Source organism: Chelon labrosus, assembly GCF_963514085.1.
Source record: "Chelon labrosus genome assembly, chromosome: 2".
Taxonomy (NCBI): domain Eukaryota; kingdom Metazoa; phylum Chordata; class Actinopteri; order Mugiliformes; family Mugilidae; genus Chelon; species Chelon labrosus.
The window spans coordinates 31791731-31819438 of record NC_140338.1 but is presented as its reverse complement, the minus strand read 5'-3'; the positions used below and the strand labels follow the sequence as shown (position 1 = coordinate 31819438).

The following is a 27708-nucleotide window of genomic DNA, read 5'->3' as shown; positions in this document are numbered from 1 at the left end:
TTAAACGTGGAGGGAAGGACACGGAGAGGGACGCTCGCCGCTGAGTGCACGGCTCTATTGTTAGTGTGGTGAAATTTACGGCTCCGTCGACGTATTTAGTGCATTTTTACCTCGTTGCTGACCCGGTAGGGAGGGACTGTTTGTTTCTCCTGGAGTGTGGACGACTCGACAGCTGAAAGGTAACGGCCAATTTACAACGAGAGAAATTATTTAAGTTTCGCTGCATTGCCTCCTCGTTTCTTTGTACTGTTTTAACCGTTAAATATCTACAAATGTCCAGTCTCACCCTCTTTTGAGTGTTTTTTTTATTTATTTATTTTTATAAATAAACCAAACCGCGTTTGTGTTTAAGACAGGCGCCCTCTTTGTAGTGTGGAGTGGCCAGTTTGTGGCTGGATGTGATGGATGTGTAACGTTAGCATGGCACGGAAGGGTTGGGCGGTGCATTCAACGTGCGTTTTACTCCCAATAACAGATTTAATTTGGTCTGGGGAGGTACGGAGCTCGCCTGGCATGCTCTTCAGTGGTATCCGATTCAATTTATTTCCTAGCTTTATATGCTTCAGCCTGCGAGCTCCCCCAGCGTACACCGCTATTGTTCTGTGGGGCAGGACTGGGCCTTTGCTAAACCAGAGAGAGTTCAGCGTGTTTGTTCCAGAAGACAAATGGCATTATTAAAGCTCCACTTGACGCCTGGAAAAACACCCAGAAACTCTCACAGCAATGGCTCTAAGACGGGGGTCCGAAGATCACTTAGTAGGGATCATTGACAGGCTCCCAAACCTCACGAGGACACGTCTGACAACCAAGTAATTGTTGGTATTTTGTCCTTTTACAGTCAGTGTAGTTATTTTCAGCGTGTTGCTGAAGTAATTCATTGCCTCCTTAGTTGTTTTCTACCATCAAGGTTTGTTTTCATATCTACTCTCCTGCACATGGAGTGATCGCAATCCCAGTTTGGCAGAACAGCCTATGAGACAGATCATTGGACAGCACTGCCTGCAGATCTCAGTGATGAAGAGATGCTGTTTATCAGTCAGCTTTTTTGGCTCCGAGTCTGCATTACATAATCACTGTTTTTGGGATTTTACTGGGTGTGGTTGGATGGGTTTGGACACAAGAGTGGTGACTCTCTCCCTGGCTTCAAAACAGAATTTGACATGCAGACCCAAACAGGGGTGTGTTTCTTACGTCAGAATCCTCACTTATGATGTCCTGGATGAGAAACAAAGTGCGAATGGGACTTGAACGTGCTAATTCTGGCTGGCTAAGCAACAGCATAGCAGCCTTATTTTTGCCATGCCACGATCCAGTGTACATTGTCCATTAGGGATTGCACCAATGGTTAAGGTCTGTTAAAACAACTGTTCACTAAATAAAGTTAGCAAGTATCATGGGACTACATTTTTGTTTGCAAAAAGGGCACACCATGTCATTTCCTAGGTTTTGTGTGAGCTAAACCTCAGGAACGGTAGAAAAACTGGTTATAGAAGGCGCTGACAATTGACTGTCGTGTTTGGTGACATATAGACATGGTTCTTTAGTGACTTTCTCGTTGGTGGAAGGCCAAACCAGTCCTCGAACAGAACCACAAAGATTGTGGAGGCACCTTAGTCCATGGTTTTGATGGACCAAGATCCAACCTGGGAACTTGGACACAGCTGTGTTTTTATACTACAGAGCCCCTTCCCCTTTCCACACCTCTTTCCCTTTCCTCTTCCGAAAACTCAGGAGAAACCAGAAGAGGAGCTCAATATAGTTTTCTTGTGTCATTGCATCCTATGATCTTTTGTGCTTATAATAAAAGTGTACTGAAACCTCTACATCCATTCTACTTCCATTTTGTGAACTTCAAGACTTGTTTTTTGACTCGGGCAGGGCTATTGTGCTCATGGGACGGCTACAGTTGTTGTTTATTTCAGGCATGGCAGTGTGTGAAAAATGCAGGTGGTTGCCATCGCGGCATGTGCGATAGACTGACCTGACTGGCCTGTTCAAAATGGGTGCCACGCTTAAAACGGGTTAAGTCTGGTGATCTGTATCGAGTGAACCAGTCCTGTGTTTTCACTGACATACTGAATACCATGTCAGCATTTACTTGAATGATTATGATTGTCAGACATGTGCAGCCTGTGTCTGAGCTGGTAGGAAAATGTGCGCTTCAGTCTCTTACTGTAGGATTAATACATCTAATGGCTGATGATCTGTGTTGTTCATTCAGGATCATCTGCATCAATGCGACAGCTGTGAGGGGTTATGATGGTTGTCGAGGTCAGCAATTCAAATCCATCGTGATCTCATGCTGTAGGAGCAGAAAGTATTTGCTAGTTACTCTACATCTTACCAGCAGACATCTATCTTTTGAGATTATGGAGCAGTTTTAATGGCTGAAGCATTTCATGTTTGAAAGATAAATTGAATTAAAATAAAGGTAGAAAAGAGGGGTCAGTAATATTGTTTCGAGCCAATCCAGAATTACAATACAGTACAAAATTATTCTTGTTCAGCCCTGACATCCTATTTTACTGTTGCTAAGTTAGACATGCAATAGCAATGTTTGAAAACCCGTAGTCTTTGTTGTCTTAACATGAAATGGGTACTGCAGAAGAAATAACCATACTTGGAAAAACTGAACACTAGAAAGACCAGTAATATTTGCAGTGTCTATTAATGTTATGTGTTCATGCTGTGTCACCTCATTATCTCACAGAATCTTATTATTACAGGCTTTCAAAGTTTTTCTATGGGAGAGGACAGCTGCATTGTTATTTGTCTAACCTAGCAATAGTAACGTATGAAGTTGGGATTTGACAAACGGTAGTAGCTCTCTGGTTGGTGGTCAGCAGACCAATCAGGAGCAAGAGAGGGTCAATTCTTTAGTTAATGAAATGTCAGAGTGCGCTAACGTTAATTTCAGGGCAGCTCAGTGGAACAACCTGTGCACTTCACGCAGCATTTGCATCTGCTTTGAAGTCAGCTGGTTACAGCCTGCATTCTGTGTCTAAGCCCCACGCCCATGGAAATTCAGTCCAAACTCTTGCCAGCTCTACTGGATCTGAAGACATTCAGAGTTGAACTCGTCATTCATGCTTAAGGTTTGTTGTGGATCTGCTGTGTTGCTCTTGGCTTTTCAGCAGTGGGATGTTAAGACAGTGCTGTGACTCTCATCACTGTGGTTTAGAGGTTGGCACTCTCCTGCCCATTTGGATAAAGTGGTGGACGCTGGCGCAGCATTTTTTAGGTACTCTGTCTGTCTGGGACTGTGAAGCTGGGCACAGTGCACTGTAATTATTGAAAGAGTAATTCAGCACTTTGAATGGTTGTTTGTTAGCTCACTTTTGTAACCTTGAAAGATATGCAATGTTCCTCATTACAGCACAGTGCTGTTTTTTTTTGTTTGTTTGTTTTTTAATTTAAATTATTATTTTTTTAATGGTGCATTTTTAACTAAAGCCTTTATAGTGCATGATTATGCCTTAACCTGGCCCTGTTTGTCCTGTGCAGCTGCAATCTCATCTGAAGCATTTTGGTTTATATCGATCTGTTTAGTCATTAATCTGGGTGAATCAAAGTGCACAACAGCAACAGGGGTGTGTGTTTGTTTAGGACAGGCCAGGCATATCCTGTTGTCATCCTTTGCCAATTTATGTGCATGCGAAGGTCAGTCCTGTGTGTTTAGTTATTGGTTTGTGTGCGTCTTTCACACTGTTGTGGGGTGTGGCTGTCAGAAAGACATGTGGGATCAGTGTCCATCTGGCCTCGGTTCACCCTTCCCAGTCAAAGGCATGGTAACTGATCTGACCCGCAGGCTTTCCAGCATTATATTGACTATCTGCCTGCTTGTCTATAACTAGTTGGCTGGTGCACAGGGGAGTGGCCGCTGGCTTTGATATGGTAAATATAATGTCAGGTCTGTCTTTTCTACAGCCAACCGTCCTTGATGGAATTGCTTAATGTGTTTTTGTTTTATATTAAATTCAAGGCACAGTTAGTGTTTGGTTTTGAACAGGGATTACATCTAGGTACATGCAGGAGACAAGACATGGTGACACATCAGCATGCACACTTTCCCGCTGTAAATTACCAGGATAATTAGCAGCTCTATTCACACTCAGTCAGACATTACACAGACTTTGTCTTCAGGAGCTGGCAGGGACAGGTTGGTTTACTGTCCGGCCGTTGAGATCTATAAAATTCTGGGCTGCATTACATATTTGAAAACGGGTCTAGCCGACAGTCGAAAGAATGGGGAAAGTGGAGCTAACTTGGGATGATGGTATTTGGTGGGAAACTGGTATGAGCCTTGAGCTTGATTTCTAGTCATGCATCACTTCTATGGTGTAGGTACAGCATAGCCTCCATGCCTTGCACACTTCCCCAGAAATGTACCTGCGTGACTCGCCGACACAGACCTCAACAGCTGCAGAAACACATTTCATTGTTCACATCTTTTGTGGCTGGGCAAGTACAGAAAAGCCTCCCTCCAACAAACTATCTACTTGGATGTCTTTGGACTTTTCTGTGTTGCAATAACTTCAGTACAAGTAGTTGTTGATGGATGCATGGTGGGCTGCTCAGTTTCACTCAAAATTTAGAAGTACGCGGAGAGATTTGACGCGGCTGACTAGCGTTTAGAACAATGCAAACACACCAGCAGCACATAGGTAAAAATGTTTTCACTTGCGCATCACCTATTGTGTTGGCTATGTGTAGACACATTGCGTTTGTGAGTTTTATAGCCATGGCTTTGTTTTTAGTGTCCCATTTTTAGTAATTCTCACATAACTTTTCTTCTCACTTGTCCTCAGATTTTGTGTTCTTTAAGGATGATTGGTGATGATTAAACGGCAAGGTCCAGCATGCTAGAATAACCGCCCTAAATATGATTCTTTATTTCAGTATTGAGAGTATGTATGTGTAACTTGCAAAAACATAACCATTAATGTAAATAAATCAGTAGTGTGGTTCTGAATGATATGAGTAATGATTTAGCTGTGACCAGCTCGAATCGTTCTGTGTGTATTTAGGACATCCATGTGATACACACTATTTTAAATGGGTGTCATCCGTGCATTCCTTTTTCACCTTATAGCTTTTTCTCCAGCCCTGAGGTCTTTTGGGTGAAGTTACCCGTGCCAGCTGCTCCTCTGTCCCGTTATATTAGTTAATCCCTTCATTACCAACCCCCACTCCATGTATTCCCTTCGGCACCATGCCCGAGGGGGATACATGGTGTGCAGTGCAGACAAAAGAGCCAGTCTGCCCACCCTCCCCCTAATGGCACCCAGTATTACCCTAACTCATCTATTGTTTTTGACCAGATCTAATAAGTTACACACAAATACTTGTGCTATATTCAATCCCACCGCGGTTGAGTACCTTACTGACTGTACATTCTCCACTGTTAGGGTGCTATAATGGCAGCAGGACCAGATTGCCACCCATTTCATGCAGACTTTCGGACTAATGCACTGCCAGTAGCTGGGAGTCCATCCCGTTTTGAGTGCCACTCCCTTACAGGCTAACTGGCTTGGTAACACTTAACCACCTGCTCCTGATGGCCTTATTGAGAACCTCACAGTCACTTATGACATGTTAATGTCCTGTAAAAAGTAGATTAGAATAAACTGTGAGTTTAACATCCAGCCTAACGCCCCCTGGATGAAAGTGTTTATTTTTACTCTGCTGATGGAATTAACTGTTATTTTATGGAGCACTCTGACAGTGTTGATACAATATGCTGATACTGTTCAATTTCTTGCTAAATTAATCTAATCAAAAGGGACATTTGATAAGTTGGGACATTCTGGGACAATTTCAGAGTATTGTAGGGAGTAGTAGTAAAGAGAAGCTTGCCATCATAGAAATCTGTGATGAATTGTTCCCAGAAAGAGACTAACATTTCTCGTTTATTCCTGGTTGCTGCCTTATTTGAATGTGTTCAGTCAAAAAATAGTCTGACAAAAGACACCTAGCACTAGTTTGATCTGATTGCATTTGTCCCATGATTCTCAGTGGTGAAAACAAATCTACTAATAGACTGCATGTCAGAATATTCTAGACATTTGGAGGTGCAAAATCAGTCTAAGGATGAAATGTGTTGATGCACAGCTTGTCAACACCTGCACACAGTCTTATTTAGACAGATGAACAGAAACCAACGAAGCTGCAAGATCTCTGAGGGTTAATGTGTCTCTTTGTCTACAGATAACGAGATGCGTGGAGTGTCATTCATCTTCTTGATAGGTTTCTGGGTGGGGTGATGAGCCTCTGTAGACTGCCTTACCCTCTGCATCCACAGACCTCAAGACACATTTCTTGGCTTTTAGAACTGTTTTGAATTTTTGTTATGTTTTTGTCGTTTTTCCACCTGTACCTCAGCATAAATAAATAGCCATAGCTTGCCATGATGGACTTAAACCAGACTGAGAGGTGTTCAGTAGTGTGGTGGCTTTGCCTGACAGTTTTAGATTTCATAAATATATAATCAGCTCCATGATGTTGACAACAGAAGTTGGAAATAAATTATTCATGTTGAGCCTGAATATGTTGCTCTTGTTCTATTGGATCAGAAGGACTCATTTGTTTTTATTCCTTCAGTTGGGTGGATACACCGATCAGGAATAACATTATGACCACTTTCCTAATATTGTGTAGGTCTCCCTTGTGCCTCCAAAACAGTTGTGACTCATCAGAGAATGGACATGGGCCTTCTGAAGGTGTCCTGTGATGGTCCTATGGGTTGGGTTTGAGGGGGGGCGGGGGCTGCTGCTCTGTGGATCAGGGCTGTTCCAGTGAAAGAGCATTTAAACTACTCTTGTGATTTCAATATTTGTCACCACAGAGGTCGGTGTATAATGGGCTGCCAAAGCTGTCCTTAGGCCAAGGGCTGTTGTGGCTCTTACTGTCACTCACTTAGAACTTGTGTTTAGGTTGGGAAGAGCTGTTGTGTAATCTTTATGTTTGTGAGGTTTTTAGTTGGACATAAGTGTGAGAAACCATGCCAGTGTCTTCTTAATCCCTCCACGCTCAGAGTGTGCCTCTAAAGTATTTAGGCTACTTTGTTATGTATGCATGCATGTATGTATTAGTGGGTGTTGTAATGTAAACGGCCATCTCCAGTGTTGTCAACTTGGCCATGTCTTAGCTATGTGGTGGAGCCTGTGGGGTAATGTTGAGTAGAAAGTAGAGAGTGACCCAAATATTTTGGGTCACTGCCTACGTAACATTAACATATGTTTATGTTTTGTAGGCATTTAGTTTTCGGTTTTGGCATTCAGACATTTGAATATTAGCTGTTTTTTTTTCCGGACAGCTTAAAATTTGATTTCCCTCTAAAGGGAACTACACATTCTACGTGCTACATCAAAGCTGAGCAGAAGTATAAGAAATTCATTCTAAACTAAACCCGGTGCTCTTAGAGTAATAAAACATCTTGCATACTGAAATTACTGTCATAGATGAACTGAATTTCTGTTTCAACATATTGGAGCTCTTCACAACTAGTATGACACTGTAGTTGGTCAGTTCAGTGGCAACTGACAGACTACCGCATCCTTCACTGACTTCCTGTTTGTTTATTTCCAACCTGGTGCATTCTTTGTCCATTTTTTTCAAGATTACATTTTGTTGGATCAGTTGACTTTACTGCAGGAGGGCGCTGAACAAAAGAACTTCAAGCTTAAAGAGAATGATTTTGCCCACCATCTGTTCTATAAAGGTCAGATAAACTACAATTTGCCAATGTGTATATGTTTGTGTATTAGACTGAGATTCTCTGTGTGAAGAGATTGACGCAACTGTTCAGTAATGTGCTCTTTAGAGTGTTTTATTCACAAACCCTAGGTTTACATGCACTCTTCCTCTCTTGTGTGGGTGTGTGAGTGTGTGCCAGCAGCAGATTGAATTTCTCTTCTTTCTCTCTGTCATTCTGTATGTGTGTGAACTAAACACTTTGTGTTACAACAGAAACAGCACCACTGCCTTGTATGGTCAGATGGCGATTCAGACATTTACACACACTGCCTCCCATTTCCTGGGGAGATTTTACCTGACCACTGTTCACATGCATTTGCTTTAAGTTTCTTCTCTGAAGACTGTACATGAAGAGTTTTTTTTTTTTTTTGTGGTGGCAATTGTAGTGAAGTTTAGCAGGTTTTATTTGTATGTTTCTGTTGTTGTGGCGCCTCTTGTTTTAATCTTCACTCCACTGCATGAATCGACCATCCTCTTCATGTTAACATGTTAACTTGTGTCACAGTTGCATGCACATACACATAAACTTGGGTCCCTGGTCACCAAAGGAAAGTTACTGAACACACGGATATCTCTTTTGAAAACATTGTCAGGCTTCCCTTTACTTGCACTGTCTGCTGCTCAGTCCCAAACCTGTTGCCATGTTCAAGTTCACCAGGCCAACTTTAGCTTGTTGGAAATGTCACAAGGTGTGGTGAGAATGTAGGAGGAATTTCAAGAATTCAGGAAGTGGCATGCCACCAAATTCCACTTTTCTGGTTTTGTCTCTGTAAATTTGTGCAAATAACATTTTCAGACTTCAGTCTGGAAGATCTTTTGTTCATTCACGCATTTGTCCATCATGCTTATACACATGGCACTCATGCATTAGTTGGTCACTTGCTGACCCTACAGCTCCGGATACTCACCAACACACCCTCTCTCACACACACACACACACTGCCAGCTGTCACTGCGTAGCCCCAAGGAGTCTAGAGGAAGTCGACAGAGCTGGAATGTGGTCGGGACTGCTTGAGGCATTTACTTCCTACCATTAATCATCTTAAAGCAGATGCAGCACTGATAAATCTTAAGTCGTAAAAACTCAACATTGTGTAAATGGCTAGTCTCATGCTTCCAGCAAAGGTCTGCATAGGTCTGCAGAACTAACACTACTTTGCATTATGAAAATGATGATTGGCACCTTTTAAAGCACTGATTTCTTATTGAACAACGCTCAAAGTGATCAGTTGATTACTTGTTTTACCAACCAGCTGTTCAACATCATGATTATTTGTTCTACTCTTGCATCTGGAAAAGGACACAGGAAATCCTCACAAATGAGCAGCTGGAACAAGTGATTCTTTGGTTTTAAAAATGGCTTGAATAATTAAGTATCAGTTTGTGACTGGCTGAAATGTACGTCCATCTACATTTCAGACTATCAATATATAATGCACTTATTGTATGTCGTCTAACTGCTTTTTTGTAGTTGTGGCTGTGTGATAACCATCTGGGGTAAATGTACAGGTGACTTTGCACTCTAGCATCATCAACACACGCTCCCCGCCACCTTCTGCAGACTGCACAATGCACAAACCCCTGCAATGCTCTCAGCCCAGCTAAATCCTTTTCAGCTTGTATTTAACACAGCATTAAAAGTGACCCATTTTTGTAGGCTGCATTTCTAATGTCTGGATGTGTAGCAGGAGAGACTGAGATACAGCGTTGAACAGATTTAATTAAACTGTCTGGAGACAGATGTCAGGAGTACAATTTAGTGGCACATACGACCATATTTCTGTTAGAACTGGAATGTAAGTACTATAAAGGCAACTCAGTTTTCTCTCTGTCTAGACGGTCTCGGTCTGACAAACTGACTACATTTATAAACACACACTCTTCATCTGCTTTGGCTAAACATATGCTGCAGTGTTTTAGCCTTCAACTAAAAAAAAAAACTGCAACACGTGGTAATTGTTACCAGGGGCGTTAATAGTTATTTTAAATTCTGTTGGTATAGTTGTGTGGTGATTACTCTGAACATGAAGCTCTGACTCAACATGTTCCCAGCTAGGTGTCAACAGCCTGAAGAATCCCTAAACCGAGTCTAGCATTGGTGTATAGGGGCATTTTCCAATGATGAAACCAGACACCAGTGCGCTGCAGAGCAGTCTTACTGTAATTTGGTAAAACATCATTTATCTGTGTGCCTGTGTGGATGGGATTTAATGATCCACTAGCTTCCCCTCTGTGCGACGTCACATGGGGTCAGCTGGTCAGAGATGATGCTTTTACTTGACCGGGAGGGGGTCATCACATGAGGAATTTGATTCACTTTTCTGTCTGCTCAGCCCCTGGCAGTAGTAGCTGGAAAAAAAACACGCAATGCCATGCACATCAGAACACCAGGTGAACTCCCTGTCTCACTGCTCTTTTTGTGAGACAGGGAGTTCACCTGTTTGTTTTTTTTAAAGGGTAGGGTTTATTGAGAAGTAAAGTCACCAAGATTCCTCAAAAGTTTGGCCTGATACAAACATGTTTTTAATCAGTTTTGGCAATTCTGCTGGATTACAGTTTTTCTCAATTGCTAAAACACAATTTCTGAAACCTTGCTCCATTTTCTCAAAACCTTAAACACAAAACCTCAGCTTCAAGCACGATTTACAAAACCTCTGACTCCTCTTGCAAAATCAAACTTTCGCCTCAAAACAGTTTTACGTGTGCCCAAAATGAAACTTTCGCCTCAAAACAGTTTTACCTGTGCTCAAAATCAAACACTGCTCTCATATAATAAACAAATTGCTCAAAATGACATACACTATCAAGCAGTCAGTAAACAATACACCAAAAAATAGAAAACACGTTGTTCAAAACATATAGTTCTCAGGGAGAAGTACATTTTTAATCTCAAAACAAATTTCATATTTTTCTGTCATTATACAAAAAGCTCAAAATTGATCAGAAATTACTGTGTTTTGCTCTTTGCATTTTTTTTTTGTTCTTCCTCCTTCTTGTACCCTTATTTTTACAGTGCTGTACCCTGCATCTCAAAAACTTCATCTCTGTGATACTGTAATTCTTGTTCTTTGATGATATGAACCTGTAACCAGTCGAAATCTATTGAGCAGTCAGTACTGAAAACAAATGGAAAGCACAATGTTCAGGGCCATACAATTTGTTTATTGTACCATATACAGCCAACAACATGGTCTATGATTGTTGCTCGAATTTCATCGGATATTTCCACTCTTTGTCTTCCTCTTCCTCTTCCTCTTCGTCCTCCTCTTTCTCTTTCTTGCCCTCCTCCTCTTTCTCCTCGTCCCCCACCTCGCATACGCACTCGTCCTCGTCCTCTCACATAAATTCTTCTGTCCATTCTCACACTTTCTCATTCCCACCTTCAACAACCTGTTTTCTCTCTGAACTGGCTTATATTGGTTGTCACATCATTTGAAAGAAGTGAAATCAATTTTGACTGATTGTGTTCAATCAATGACATTTCTGCTCTCTTTATATGTAATTGTTGCCACTTGTGTTTACCAGTATGGATGACATGTGCATTAGAGTGCAGAATGTGTTTTAAGAATGAGAATGTGTTTAGAGTTTTGCTAAACCATGTGAAATGGTTTAAGGTATTGACAACAGACTGAACAGTTAGCTTAATGAGTTCAAGCAACTGAGAACTTTCTTCAGCCAATGGATTTTAGTGTTTTAGCAACTGAGAAAAACTGTAACAGGGTTAGCTGTGGACGCACTGTTGAAAACGAAACTGCCCACCCCTTTAAATTAATCCAGTCCTTAAAAATGGACAGGTACCCAGTTGAAGTAAACTAATTTTTGAGACGGACTGAGAAGACGGAAACTCCTGGGAAACTTTTTGGGTTAGAAGTACATTGAGACAACCAGAGGCAGGGGACATCTATTGGCTTAAACATGTCAGAAACAAAGCAATTTCCAGTCAGTGAATCACTTTATATGTGGCTTATGGATCCCAGTATGCTAACAACATCAAAACCTCCCTCAAATAAATATGTTTTACTTTGGGATTTGATTTACTCAGCACTATTCAAAGGGCTCTGCTCATTGTCTTATAAAACCTAAGCTAGGCTTGATGTTTTCAAAAAAAAAGGACAAGACAACATTACTTTTGGCAGGCTGTTCTCAGCTATTTGGTGTCCTGTCTGTGTCAGATTTGCAACCATGGCAACCAGAGGAGAATAATAGTTACAACATGAGGCAGCAAATTTTAACACTTCGTCTAAAGGCAAATGCTGCAACACTGCATCCAACTTGTAACTTTTCCATGGCTGACCAAAAGGGTAGGACTCAATTATTTTATGCAGATTAACAGCGGTTTCAGTTGCTTGTGTAGGCATTTGTGTGGAGTCTGTGGGGAGTTTCAGGCCAAACAAGTAAACCTGTAAGCATAACTAATGAAATAAGATGACTAAAGGCTGGGTTGCGTGGGAGAGGAGCTTCAATGTCATTAACTCAGATGTTATGTGACTGAAGTAAGTGACCTTTGGACAAGAATGAGTTTTGCTTCTCCAAATATTCTATTGGATATATGTCAATTGGAGAATAGTCTAAATAAGTACATTTACCATCAATATAGAAATGTGAGGTTTCTAATTGTTGTTATTATGTTGTTGTTATAAATGTGCTGAGTAGTCAATGGAAAATGTTGCTCATTGGAACTTGTCGTTTTTCACAGATGTTTTTAGTTATCGGTAGGGAAATATATCCCCTGAGAACAGCTTTTTAATTTATTATTTTATTTAAACCAAATGCCCAACATGATGCGTGCTGTTTTCAGGAATTCAACAATGGATGATTTGTCATATTCCCATAGTGGATGAGCAAGTTCACACGTTTGAAAGCTTTTGTTTTGTTGCTGTACTTTCTATTATTCTAGTAGGTTTTTGTTCTTTTTCTTTCCATCTTTCTTTCCTCTTTCTTTATCCCTTGCATAGCTTGTTTCCCAGGCGACTACTATCTAGATCACCCCTCTGTATAGCCATTTACTGGAAGTAACTCGAATAGGAGTGGGAAGGGGGGGGGTGACCAAGGAGTTGAGACGAAAAGTGGCTACAGGGACAAAAGGAGATGAGAAGGGGGTGGAAGCTGCTGTGGTCAGAGGGCAAAGAAATGGGGACTGTGGACAGAGAGGATGATGCAGTGAAGACCTAAACCCATAATGGATCCAGGAAAATCTCTGTCCAGTTCGAGCAGAAGAAACTAGACTGAGCTGGTTATAGAATTTTAAATACGACCTCACTCCGAGTCCATATTAATATTTCGATTTTCTACTAACACAGTCGGGATCTCCCTACGCAATAAATCTTTAAAGCAACCATAAATGACATGACAGTTACCCTCTGCATCTGCTCAACAGAGGGGAAGACAATGGCCAACAAATGAGGCATTTGGTGCTTGTTTCCCACCTCCTCCCTCTTCTCACCCTCTGTGGGTTGTGTCATGTCAGGACATTGTGAGGCCTCTCATGGTTTTCAGCACTCCAAACCACAGCTTTTTCCCCTTATATTTTTCAGTTGCTGGAAGCAGTTTAGAGCCATGTCCCAAGTCATCTGTTTTTCTTCTCCCCCCATTAATTTTACAGTTAAAATATATACTTTTTTCTTTATTGCGATGTTTTAATAGCAATTCCTTTGAATTTATTTTGGTTCTGAGGCATTATTGTCATGGTATTTCTGTGTTAAATGGTTGAGTAGTCACTGTGTTGGAAAGTGGCTGGTTTTATAGAAATAATTTGCTGGCATCTTGTGCTGCTCGTTTCCTGTTTTTTCAGACACCCCCCAAATTCCACTGAGGCCCCTTACCATAAATGGTGCTTCCTTTGGCTGACAGGATTCAGCTTTGAAAAGGAGGTCTGAAGTATTAATGGGCATGTAGTAAAAACTGTGCCTGGAGAATAATCTATGTTTTGTTGTTTGTCTACAGGATATTAAACTATAAAAGGAACAAGCCTCGACGTTGGCATCCACACCTTAGGAGGAGGGGATGAAACCAGATGGGGTTACAATGGAAACGACAGAGCCCACAGAAACTGCAGCAGTGACAGAGCCGTCTTCGTTGCAGGAAAACATAACAGAGCAAGCCCCATCTCAACAAGAGGAAGGAGCAAAGGATACAGCACAAAGAGCTGCTCCAAAGGCCAATGGCAAGTCGGGGACAACAGAATCCAAAGTCAAACCAAAGGCTGTCGGAACAAAAACCCAATCCACAACCAAATCTACAGGAGTGTCTGGATCTATCTCACGGCCAGCTACTGCCTTCCACCGCACGGTGAATGACGTCAAATCCTCCAACAATGTTTCTGCAGCTGCAGGAAAGAAATTGATGACAACCACAGCAAAAGCAGCATCAGCAGGAGCTGTACCTAAAAGACCAATAGGTGTTGCAGCAGTTTCCACTGCGGCAAAGAGCCAAACTAGAGTGCCTGACAAGAAGTCTGTTGGACCCTCCAGGACTACCTCTGTTGCTGCTGCTACAGCAACAAATGGTACCAAACTAACAACGGTAAATGGAACTACCAAGAAGAGACAAGCAACTGAGACTGTAAACGTAGCTAGACCCAAAACCACAGGTGAGTCTAAAGGTGTTTTTGTAAAAAGAAATGTTGAATGTAATGAAGTTTTCAGAACTTCTAAAACTGGATTTAAGCTTCTGCGTCAGACCTACATGATGGGTACAGTGTAGCTCTGTTCCCTAAGTCCACTTGCATACCTAGGATTTGTGACTGCAGAAGTATAAATCAAGTTTTAGAAGGAATTTTGTCTTTCTTTCTTTCTTCTTTTTTTTTTTTGGTACTCCCTTGGTTATTCTAACTTCTTTGCAATCTCATTGTCGTTTTTTTTTTTGTAGCTACTGCCAGTAGAACGGTGGCCTCCAGTTCCTCAAAACCCAGCACTTCAAATACAACTAAAGCTGTTGGTGTGACTACTTCAAAAACGACAAGGTATAGATGTCTATCTTAAACAGACAACAGCCAAGGTTACAAGTCTACTGGTGACGTGTAGTAAAAATTTGAATAAAATTTAGTGGTTGGCAAAACCCTTTATTTTATTGAAGTATGACAAATGCACTCCTCTCTCTCCCCTTTTGTGTCTCTCTCTCTCCCTCTCTCTCTCTCTCTCTCATACAAACACACACCCACTTTTCTCTAAGGTCTGAACTTTGTACCCCCCCTTACAAACTGCATGACAGGGTGACTTTGTTTATCTTGGTGCCATGAAAAGGAGCAGTGGAGAACGATGTCCATTGTGGTCTCTGAGCCATTATTGAGTCGGATTTCACTTCAAGTGTGTGAGTCATGTTAGCAGAAATAACCTGAGACAGAGGGCCTTAACAGAACCAGCGATACTGAAGAACTACCGCTTTGTCCCAAACAGACCCCCAGACAGAAACCAGACCCACCTCCCCAGGCCAGAGAGCCGCTGACTTGGATTATAATCCCTCTCATACTAGGCCCATTGGTTTGGATAGAGAGCACTCTACTTGAGCTAAACCTGCTGCTCTCAAATCATCTTTTTGGCTGTCATTTCTCTCCATTTTATTTTTTTTTTGCCATTTAGACTAGAAAGTGGGAAACACAGGATTTATATTGACAAAAAAGTGCGATAGTCACTTTTGCAAATTAAGTGCAAGTCAGATCTATAATATACCAGTCCAATGTCTTTCCACAGGATGTAATGTTCTGTACTGAGAGGCTTGATTAGATTTTGCTTCCACTTGACTTTTCTCTTTATGCTCATATTAAATAAAGAAGTAATGTGCTGCATCACTATGCTGTGAAGTCGCAAAGGGTCACCACATTCTTATTTGGCTATGAGCAATTGTGCTCTCAATGGCAGTTTATCTGTCTTTTGTAACTCTTGCATTACTATTCGAGATATACATACAAGCTAAAATGTATGACCAATAATACACATTTGACAATGCATTTACTTAAAGAATTATTTTCATTAGAGAATATTATGGTTTTGTGCAATCACTTAATGTTAAGATTATACATTTTCACGGTTTCTGAAAATTCTGAAATGTCTTGTTTTGTTGGTCCAAAAGTCAAAGATGTCAAATTCGAGACAAGTTGTAGTTTTAGTTTGATAAATGACTTGATCAACTAAGCACGTTTGCATTGCACATTGCCTTGTGTGACCATTGTCAATTTAAGGAAGTGTGACTTATTGTGGCACCACAATAACTGCAGGGTAGAGGGAGGTCAGCCAGAGTGGTTTCTGTTGATGATCTGTTCTGTGTGTGTGTGTGTCAGTGTGTACATGGAGAAGCTCATCCTGTGAATTAATTAGATGAGTCTTTTCAACTGTAGGAGTCTGATTACAGTGGTACCTCATCCTCATGCGAGTGTGTTTCCTGGCTTGCCCTCTGCAATGTCAGGCTCTCAACAAGAGACCAGCAGCTTATGTCTTCCCTTCTGACAAGTGATGCATTCTGTGTTTTGTTTGTGTGATGTGATCAGTAGTGTGTTAGATCCAGTGTATAGTGGTGTGAATTTCAGTCGGTATTGATATTTGTGCTGTCTCTCTGGCAGTAATATTAACAAATCTTCACGTAGCTCATGACATGACTTGTATTAGACTTGCACGAGTGTGACAGCTCTAACTTTCCATTGAAACACGTAGCGTTTGGCCAACTACCCAGTGAGATCTAGTTACAACAACTTGATCGCCTCTTTGTTGTAATTCCAGTCATACCGTATTGTTATCATACTGCTGTGACAACAGCAATCATTGTTGGCCAAACTGTCAAGACCTGTTACTATATTTACACACATAAACCTATGTCCAATGAAAGGAACAGCACTATTTCTTAAAATATTAAGTGAGAAACAAAAAATATTAGGGCTTAAAAAGGATTTTATTTCAACTTGAACAAACCGTTTGGTGAAGAATAAATAAATAAAGTTGACTGATTAAATTGGACAATGAGCTCCCTGAAATAGGATTTCACCAAGCTGAAATTTGAGCCAGCGGTGAGCATCTGTGGTCCTAATTTCCTCCGGTGTTTCATGTACCAATGGCACTGGTTGTCGCCAGTTTATGACAATTTCTGCTAATAGCTCCTAATAGTAGCTATTCCAGTTTCCCAGAAGAGTTAATTCCAGTCACTGTGCCTGCTTGACTATTTGTATTCTTTGCAGTGTATTTAAGTGCAACATTATGGCCCAGACACGCGACAAGCAATGTCACAGTCGGCGTTCGTTGCCTCTTTGATTTCAGGATGATGTGTCCGTACCTATAGGAAAGCGGGTAATATGATTTTGATAAAAGAAAATGGTAGAAAGGCAGTAAAAAAAAAAAAAAAAAAAAAAAATGCATCCGTGCTAAACAACCTTATTGTGAACACAGTAGAGGCGGGATTGTTTCAGTTGTGTGTTTCTTACTTACAGTAAGAAAGTACCTAGGAAACACACACAGTCCATTTACAGCACAGTGTCTCTATTACAGTGGTTGTTGAGATTGATAACTAGAGCTGACACCAAATATAAAATCTGACACTTGCCTTGCTCTGATCTCCTGTTGGGCAATGGAGTCCTTGCACTGAGAGCTTTTTTTTTTTTTTTTTCCCCCCGCCCCACCCCCTCTTTCCATCTTCCTTCTCTGCACCCTCATCTGTTTTTTTGTTTTTTTTTCTGCCTTCTGTACATTTACAGAGCTGGGCATTTGGCCAGGATCTCCTTTAAGCCTTTTTGGAGTCTTCACATCCATGTAGCGTTCAAAATCATTCATCATTTCACTGCATATAGGGACTGAAAAAAAGTGCAGCATAGGACAGTGACTATGCCTTTATGTTGCAGTAGAATTAATAATATTCAAAGGGGCACCACTGGGAATTGTTGGTTTTATATTCAATCAAATACTAGGTGGACTGTAATGGAGAATTTGTCAAAGGTTACACGTTTCGTTGTACTGTGCCTTTCACTGTACTGACCTTACAGAATGGCATGTTTTTGCACTTTCTTCTTACCTTTTTTATCATCTTATTTTGTTTCGCTATCTGAATCTTCCTGATCTTTAACTGCATTGACCCGCTGGAGGTAAAACTGCGTCATTTCTCGCTAACAGTCTTGGCAGGGAGCCGGATTACATTCCTAACATAAAAAGACCCATGGCATCTATCACAGTGACAGTGGGTGTCTTGGGCCTCATAAGAGCCAAAATTGTCTGCCCTGACTATTGCTAGGCAGCAACATATCATCTACAACTCTGCACTGAACTGGTCCAGGCATTCACTATTTATCGTCAAGGAGGAATCTGAAAGATCACAAGCCTAAGGAATGTGTGCTGCTCTCGGGAAGGAGTAAATCAGCTAGTTTTGGATAGCCGACAAGCCAAACAAGGTATTGTTAGGGTGCTCCATTTCCCTTTGTTGTCTCTGAGGGGGCCATTGAAGTGATGAGAGGGCAAAGGGCAAAGACAGAAGAATGCCTACTTACACTGCATTTTATGTAGGGAAGCTTACTACAACATGAAGATAGTATATACCTGCTGGTCAGCTGATTAAAACAGAATAATTTCATCTGTGCCAGGGGACTCTGGCCCCCCAGCAGTGTTTTTATAAAGAACGGAAAAGAGTTGTGGATGAATGGTGGATAGGAGGCGTGGCTTCATCAAAGACGCTCTGACTCATATTTATACTTTAATTTGTCGCAAAGGAAATGTGGCAGCTGCTCAGTAGATTAACTCCATGAGCGTGTTATTGCATCTGTGGTAAATATTTGACTATTGACTGAGAGAAAGAGAGCCCATAAAGTATCAGTGACTTGTTCCTGTGTTGAACTCTGACCTCATGTTTGGTCATTAAAATTGTGTAGTGCTTCTCATCTTCGTTGGATTGTGGTTTTGTATTGATTTTATCCCTCCGTTGGCAGGAAGTGTAATCCATACTAATACTCAAACAACAGAACCACCTGCCACCGCCCACTGGCAGTGTGTAGAGTGCAGGCATTAGTGGCTGTGTTTTTCCTCTCTGTGCTGTCTCTCTGGATCAACTGTAATAACTTATAACTCATAAAACTTTGGAGAGAGGGTTTGGGGTCATTTGGGGTTATATTGTCTGTGAAGTCCCTTTACCCTCTTCATTCCCATCACTTAAATACCCCCCCCCCCCCCCCCCCCCATCCTTCTGTAGGCAAAGTTAGTTTGATTTTCTCCATCTTGATTTCTGTTGTAACTACATGTTCCTGTCAGTTCACATTTGACTTGCATCAAGGATTTGATATGAAAGCTGCTTTAATATATGGACCTTTTTCTGCTTTTATTGCCCTTTCTGTTCAGACTTTCCGATCTGTGTCTTGTTACCACCCTGTTCAACTTTAGCTCTGGGCAGATGTCATGTCAGTGTCTGACACACTTTCCAGTGTTTGAGCTACACTTCACATTACAACCCAAGTCATCTGTCTGTTAGCAGCCAATTACTTCCGTAGATATGACCCCATGGCTGTACAGTGGTTGTCTGATCTTTGTGAAACAAAAGGCCATTGTAATGGTTAATGTAATGTGGGAGCGGCATCTGTGTGCAGGCATGCTACCCCACTGAAAGCCATCAAAGTCATTTTGTATTTGCCAGTTTATGTCATGATCTACTACAATATCAGCAGACCAAGTCAAAAACAATACAGATTGGATGTGGAACTACTCCTCCTTAAGGCAATCCAATCTGTTGGGGTGAGAAACGGATGTTATGCTTAATATTTACAGTGCTGAGGTTTTACATTGTTTCTGCAAACTAAATTTCACAAAGTTAAGTATAGCACAGAAAAAGCAACATTGGCATTCAGATCAATTGTGGGGAGAAATCTGCTGCATTGCACCGTTCTTCTAATGTAGACGGGGTGGTGTCCTGCTGGAGTCACATTGACCTAAAGGTTGAATTTCGGACACAAATTGGACCATGGAAAAGCTTTCAGTTTGGGCTTTGTTTCATTTTTGTTGGATTGTTGTGTTTGGCTATCATTACATGTAGATTTCTATGATTTTTCTCCTTGTTTAACTGACAATCTCTGTGCATAGTGGGGAGCAGGAAAAATGCTGTGCAACCCGTGTTTACATTGGCAAATATATAAAACAAATGTAAACTGACATAATGTTGTTGGCTGCGTCAGCCCGTCTGTGCTCAGGACAGATCAGATGCGAAGGACTTATGAGCACATGTTGATTCTTATTGTTTTTCTAGGAGCAAAGCCGAATAGAAGAAGAGGAATGGGGAAAGGAGATTTTGCTTGTTGTAGTTGCAGTTGGGGCGATTGAGTGGATTAGTGCAGTGTCACGTAAGAACTCTTTCAAACAGAGCAGTAGACGAGGAGCTTAGTACAGGATAAATTCTCAGACTTCTTCTCTACATGCACAGCTGCTGTATGTAGTCTTGGCTATTATCTCAACTCCTCCTCTTTTAAGCATATTCTTTAGCTGTGTAGCTTTCATAATGTTTCATCTCCTCTACCTCTGCACTACACTTTTCTAAGCCATCTGTAACCACTTAGTACTGGCTAGAAAATGGAGGATGCCTTCTTATTTGGCTGTAGATGGAAAGTGCTGTATTAATGGGTTCCCAATGCTCAGACTGCTTTTGTGGTTTACATTTGCAGGTCATTTATTTATGCATGGGACAAGTAAATGGACCACAAAAATGAATCTGCTTTTTATTTTATATATATATATATATATATATATTTTTTATATATAATTTTTTTTTATTATTATTTAGTTAATAATTTGCATGCCACCTAAACATGTCTTTTTGTTTGTCTCCAGGCCTGCTACAGCTCTGTCAGCATCTCGACCTACATCCACAACATCCAGGCCCACAGCTACAACCAAGCCCTCCACCACTGCAACTACCAAAACCACTGTTTCCAGAGTTAACACAGCACCATCTACTGGCAGGTCCACAGCAGTGCAGCCTCCTAGAACCACTGCTGCTAAGAAAGGTAAGAAGGACCATGAGATCTTCTGTCTGATTGGCTTTTAGATTGGATAAAAACATCTGACAGCTTAGCAGATTATCAGAATAAAATGTTATAGTACGAAGAGCAGAGTTTTGAATGTGAAGTTTCCTCCAATGTTCGCTACTTTGTGAATCTGGAGACTGAAGTATTTTAACAAAGAATATTGTAACCAAAGCTAGACTGACAAAACTGTTTTATTATGTCAGACAGGTATGTGAGTGTTTTTTGTTTTTCCCACCAGATGTCAGTCGAACAGCGTCTACTACAGTGGCCAAGAAATCCACAACAGCTACAGCCGCAGTACCAGCTGCGACCAAAAAACCTGAACCTTCTAAACCCACGGCCACCGTAAAGCTCAACTCTGCCCCTAAATGGTCCACTCCCACGAAGGCAGCTGATACCAAGGTGTCACAGTCCAAACCTCAACAGCCTGCGAAACCTGCTTCCACAAAGAAACCTGTAGCTGCTGTACGGTTCCCTGCAAATAACAAACTGCCACTTGGTCAAACCCCACCTTCCTCTCCAGCCAACAAACCTGCAAACGGTAGTGCCTCTAAAACCAAGCGTGGAACCAAACCCACTCAGGCTGTCCCACCTTTCACTGCTGCCAAGAAGGCTGATGTCTCAAATACTACTGCACAGAGTGCAGCTGGTACTGTGGCTGTAGCTACCACAGTGGCAGCAGCTACCACAACAGCCACTCTAGCAGAAACACAAGAGGCCATAGTGCCCTTACCACTAGGATCATTCCATGCTGCCTCTGCATCTGAGGAGGTCTCAACCCCCGTCTTGGCCCAGGATACCATACCAGAAGTGGCACCTCAAGAGGCTATTCAAAACCATGAAGCCGCACCCACCCCACAAAGCCCCATTAGGGCAACCTCACCACAAACATCTCCACCTGAGGAACTGTTAGAAAGCAGTGCTAGCTTAATAAAAACCCAGGAGCAGATCCCTTTCCCTGTTAAGCCTACATTACCACCAGTGGCCTCAGTTCCAGACCACTTGGAAGGGCCTGCTTACTTGTTAACAGAGCAGACCCCTTCAACATCTACAGCCCTCCCAGCAGAAAATGCCATCCTACAGATAGTCCCACCTACCAATCTAAATGAGGATGAAGATGAAGAGGAGAAAGAGGGTAGTCAGCTGGTTTCTGTGTCTGAAATGAGTGGAACCACACAGCCCACAGAAGAGTCTCGTCCTGGGTCAGCTGGACCAGTAGGGGGCTCGGTTTGGAGAGCTGGTGGTGCCTTGCTCTCTGAGCTAGACTCTGAGGAGGTAAGTGGTAGCCAGCAGGGTGCATCTGAACTGAGTGCCCCTGGTGTCCTGGAGGGCACAGAAAGTATGGATGATCTGGGAGATGGCAGTCTCAAAGGAGCCATTGACATGGAAGGAGCCTCAGCAGGTTCACCTGACTTTGAGAAGGTCCCTGATATACCAGTCAATGACTTTGATGAGGATGAAGATGAGGATGACTATGATGATGATCGGGTGTGTGACATGGATGTAGGCTCAGAGCGGGCAGATGAACCACAAAGACCCAGGCATGACAACGATGTGGATGATGATGAAGAGGATGATGATGTGGAGATGGCTAGTGAGGGGGTGACAGAGAGTGGGCTAGAAAGCTATGGGAATGCAGATGAGGATGACTTTGCAGAGGATGAAAGGCTGGACAACTTGAACAGGGTGGCCCAGCCCCCACCTCCCCCGCCTATGCTGCCCTCTGCCCCGGCTGCTCAATGGGATCAACCAAACCCTTTTGCTGATCCCTGGGCAGATCCCCTTCAGCAAGGGCTTCACTCCGTACAAGGAGCAGGGGCAGCTGTAACAAGCCCTTTGGCAGACCCCTGGCAAGCAGATTCTGAAACTCCAACTCAGTCTCCAGCTCAAGCCTGGCTAGAACTAGGATCTGCTTCTTTAGTCCCTGAAAATCAAGAAGTTCCTCATTATTCCTCTGTCAAAAGTGAGCCACAAAATCACACTGCTCCAATGCCCATTGATCAGATCAGCCCAGCTCCAGTGTTGACCCTGGCCTCAGCTGCCCCAGGAATGTCTCTGTCAAGCACCCTAAGCAGTGAGACCAGCACACCTGAGGAACTGGGTGACTACAATCAAGAAGGGAACCTCCAACCTCGAGCCCCTGTGGTTTCCCTGCAGCCTGACCTGGCCGTTCAATTAGACAGAGAAGAAGGAGAGGAGGAGGCTGAGACCCTGCCTGCTGATGAAGTGCTGGGAGGCCCTGCAACTGCCCCCACTTCCAACCCCTCCTCATCTTCCGTAACGGAAGATGAGGCCAGCGACACAGAGGGAGAAGCTCAGCTGGATGACTCCTTGGAGACTCCAGCAGTCATCCACATAACCTTTGACAGCCAACCTTCAGCCCAGCGCTGCTTGTCAACTGTAGAAGAGGGTGAGGAGGCTGAGATGGAGAGCGCTGCAGGGGAAGACACCACTCCACCTTCAGCTACCTCTTTGGTATCTTATGGCTTTGACACCATGACCACAGCTTCAAATTCAAATGCACAGTCCACAGGGGAGAGCTGCATCAAGAGCCCTGGCATCTTCTCCTTGGAGGAGCTGCCTGAAGAGGCCAAAGAATCTTGCTTTATCCCACCCCCTTCCACCCATCTTGCAGAGCAGCAGTACATTGAGTGTGGGAAGCAGGAAGCAGAGTCAGCTGAGCACGCGAAGGAGGAAGTGCTGGGGTCAGAGGAAACCGCACTTCCTTCATCAAATCTGTGCACTTTGCAGCAACCAGAGGAAAACACGGATGACATCCAGCCACCCTACTATTCTGCTATCTGCGAAAAGACTGAGGACTCTTTTGCAGGTAACGTATAGTTCATCATCTCCCTAACAGCCCCAAGTTATGTCTCTTAACTCCCTCTGACTCCTCAACATCACAGCTGTAGTTCTTGTTGTCGGTGATTATCATGAAATCTCTGGGGGTGGACATAATCAAAGTTAAAAAAATAAATAAATGAACAGAGAGCAAAAAAAAAAGAGAAGACATAAAGAGGACAGCAGTGGCACTTCCCTGATATAACGTTTTCATTATGAATATACGGCTTCAACTCCTGTATGTGCAATAGCTACATCTATTTACTGCTAAATGTGTGAGCGTGCCTGGGATTTGGTTTTCATCTTATTTAACACAGAATTACGTGGTTGCCCTAAACTGGCATGGTTGTGACTTGTCTGTTTACAGCTCCTAAAGAGGTAAAACATAACAAAAGAAATGTGGAATGAATTGTTGAACAAGTTTCCATGTGTATTTACCCATGTACTTTTTACTGAACGAAGCAACAACTGAAAATGAGTTTTGATTGTCTACTCATGTTTGACTATTGCTCTCCTACGATGCACAGGCAATCTTCCTTATCCCTACTCTTCTTGCACTTTAAATTGTACCCAGCTTTTTGTTTTGTTTATCCATCTTTTGGAGTAATGAACCTTAAAACTTTAAATAAAGATTAGATTTTTACCATGATGCACTCTCTCACTGTACAGTTTTATTACAATGGACACTTTGGAGTGGAGTGCAATGCACAATTATGGTGGATGGTTTGTTTTGTACACAAATCCACATAACACCATTGGTATTCACTTAGACAAACTTTTACCAGTGGCTCTGTACACTCATCTACAACCTGTCATCTCTCTTGCCATACACAAAGTTCCTACAGTTCCTTTGAAAACTGGACACTTCACAATAAGCACTGAAACTCATGTCCAACCTCAGTGATCTGAAAATCAAACAGCCAGAATGAGTATTCAAGCCGATGACCCACTCATGAGACGTCCTCATCCTTCAAACCCATGTGAAGCTGCAAAGAAGATTTGATCTTTTCGTCAGGCCTCGATGGGAACCAACTCCGCTCATTCTCCTGCTAATGTAATTTCCCTCCAGTTCACTGTGGGTGTGTTGCTCTTTTCTGCTGCATTTTTTTAAGCACTCTTGCTGTGCCGTTATACAGCACTGCAATAAGGTTAACTAAAGCTTATGCATGTTATTGTTGCACAATGAACTGATTTCATTACTTATTACTTTGGATGGGTGTTTTCAGGGTTAGCTGTATAGCTTGGCTCTAGGACTTGATGTGCGTAGGTGTGAGTAACATCTAGCCATGACTTGATTCCTTCTAAAGCCAAGCTATTATTTCAGTTTTCTTGTGATGCTGGATGTCTGTAAATGCATGGAGAGCTTTTGCATGTACCACTAGTCGACTAACTATAAACTCCATTCACGGGTGATGACTGTTAAAGCTTGCAGTAAGCTTCTCTGTGATTGTTTATATTTCACCATAGTTGATAGTGATTGCATATACAGGAAGTCTGGCTGCTTTTTTTGCACATACAAAATCTTTCTTTTCTCGGTGTCATATTTGAAAGTTATAAAAGAAATCCTCTTATAAATGCACTTTTGCTCTCTGCACAATTTTCCCACCCCCAGTCACCTTATGTTGGGTCACTATTTTCTTGTGTGTTTCACACAAATACTCCAGCCCTCTGAATACATACTGAAAACAGGCTGGTTCTGTCACTGCTGCACATGTCTCACTAGAACTTGTTATAAGTATAAAAATACTAGTAATTGTTGGTCAGTTTGATGCTGTAAGTTACTGGCAGACCTTCAGGCTTGGCTTCACAATGCTTCAACTATTCTTTCAGCAAGTATGAGCCTCTGAAGCCCATCCTTCCCTTTACCCTCTTCTGCTTGTACTCACTGCACTGCTGTCACTGTCCCGCTGCCTGTAACTTCTATTGTATAGCACCACACTACTGTAATCTTCCTTCCCGCTTCCTTTCACACGCAGGCTTCACCACGCTACCACACCCACACCGCCGCGATCATTCAGCGTACCCCAGAGCCTACTACGACATCGTCAAAGCACCCGGCACTGCTGTCACTCCACCCAAGCTGACCTGCGCTGACCTCCCACCCAGAAGCCTCGGGCAGCAGGCGCTGAGCCCTCAACTCCGCAGGCTGGAGCAACATCAGAGGCAGCTGCTGGAGCTGCAGCAACGTAGGGAGCAACAGAATAAACCCCTGGAGGAGGCAGAGCAGGAGAGGAAGAGGAGGGAGGAAGAGGAACAGAAGAAGAAGAAGGAAGAAGCTGAAGAAGAAATAAAGCGAAATAAACAAGAGGAGGAGAGGAAGATCAAGGAGCAGGCTGAGGTGGCAAAGAAAGAGGAGGAGGAAAAATTGAGGAAAGACGAGGAACTTAAACAAAGGCGTGATCTTGAACTGCAGCTGCAGCAGCAACAGGATGAGCTGAAGCAAAGACAGCAAATCATGCAGTGGCAACAAGAGCTTCAACAGTCCAATAAAGGGCAGACAGTGCTGCTGTCTCCTTCCTCTGGCCTCTGTACAATCTATGAAGCCCTGGAGAACAGTGATGAAGAAGAGGTTGAAGAAGAGAGAATAAATGAGCTGAACCCTATAGAAACTAAAGAGAAGAAAGGGCCTCAGCAAGACAACTCCTGTGAAGAGTTGAGCAACAGCTGTCAAAGGCAGATGTCACATGAAGACCAACATCAAGACTCTTTGCTGTCTGATAGCCCCCCTCCTGTTCCAGGTTCTCCTCAGTCATCCAGTAACCCCTCGCAGGATGGAGACAGTTCCTCCCCTTGCCTCCCTGAGTCTCCAGAGAGACCTCCACCCCTGGACCTGGACTGGGGGAAGAAAGTGGACATAGTCCAGCAGCTGATCAACCAGACCTTGTTGCTGAATCGAGACGGTTGCTCATCCCTGATGCTGCTGCCAGGTGGGGCGGGAGGCACCCTAAGCCCCCTGGAGAGCAGCTTGTGGCCCAGCCTCCTGCCTCCACTCACCCCTCCCTCTGCTACCGTCACATCTGTCAGTAGTTTCTCCCCAGAGGCCACTGGCAGCTCCCCACAGGGAGAGTGGACAGTGGTGGAGCTGGAGACACATCACTGACAGCGGTGAAACGACTGCAGGTGTATTTGTCAACATGCATACAGGGAAAATGACAAGTGCTGTTTACACACACAAACAAGGGAATTCAAGAGTGGAAGAGGGCCGCACAAACATGCTATACTCACACACACTCTTGCTGTACTGTTTCTATACACTGTATTTCCTTCTGGAGAACGGCTGCACAGACTAAAGTTGACGTTTAGGCTGGGCCCCATGGTAAAAAAAGATCACACTATGCTAAGCTACATAAAATCATTTACTTGATATTTATCACAATTTACCAAATTGTACAGGGTCATTTTAAACTGTGTTATAGTTCAAAACTGGGAATGTTGGAAAACAAAAAGATTTGCCCTACCCAGGTAGACTGATTAACATGTGGTGCTGCAGTGGTTCCCAACCAACAAGGCAAGACTCTAAAGGGTTTGGAATAAAATATTTATATTTGTTTTGAGACCGTAGAGTTTGTGTGAAGACTTTTTTTTATTTTTGTTTAGGTTTTTCGTTTAAACTACTGAATAAATCTACCTGTCAGGGCTTTAAAAAGATCCAAAAGCAGAGTTCTGCCCAGGAATCACCCCTCTCTGGTGGAACTACTTACCGTATGTAGATCCATGCAACCCGTGATGAGTCGTTTCAAATGGAGAGCTTTATTTTAACAAGTCCAAAAAGTTGGGGACCACATTTATAGACACACTGGGATTTCTAACTACTGTGAAAAGAAGCACAACACAGATACTAATGCTTGGTGGTGCTACAGTTTTATTGAATACTGTTTATTGATGCAAAAAAGGTGAGGGACTTTATTACCCCGAGTTCAGACTGTCAGGCATTTCTCATTCATTTATCTTTTATGAACATGCGTGAATCTGCTGGTAAAATTTGTTTTTAATCAGTGCAAACAAAAACAAAAGTCTAGGACCTTCAGTGTTGTAGCAGTAACACTGCTGAAGAGTCTCTACTCAGGCCAAGGAAGTCTCCAATGCTGCCAGTGAAGCTGCTGGATCTGGTCTCTGCAGAAATTTAAGTAGACAAACCC

The 27708-nt window shown here is 42.6% G+C and overlaps 1 protein-coding gene across 1 annotated transcript; it reads left to right on the top strand.

The window, feature by feature from the left end:
* The first annotated feature begins 17 nt into the window (after nucleotides 1–17).
* Nucleotides 18–27097, top strand: prr36a (proline rich 36a). The gene is made up of 6 exons (XM_084559613.1): nucleotides 18–179; nucleotides 13699–14344; nucleotides 14623–14716; nucleotides 20532–20707; nucleotides 20967–23558; nucleotides 25546–27097. Exons 2-6 carry the CDS (start codon nucleotides 13759–13761, stop codon nucleotides 26667–26669), a joined length of 4572 nt encoding a protein of 1523 aa, XP_084415739.1. The 5' UTR covers nucleotides 18–179; nucleotides 13699–13758; the 3' UTR covers nucleotides 26670–27097.
* Nucleotides 27098–27708: the final 611 nt, after the last annotated feature.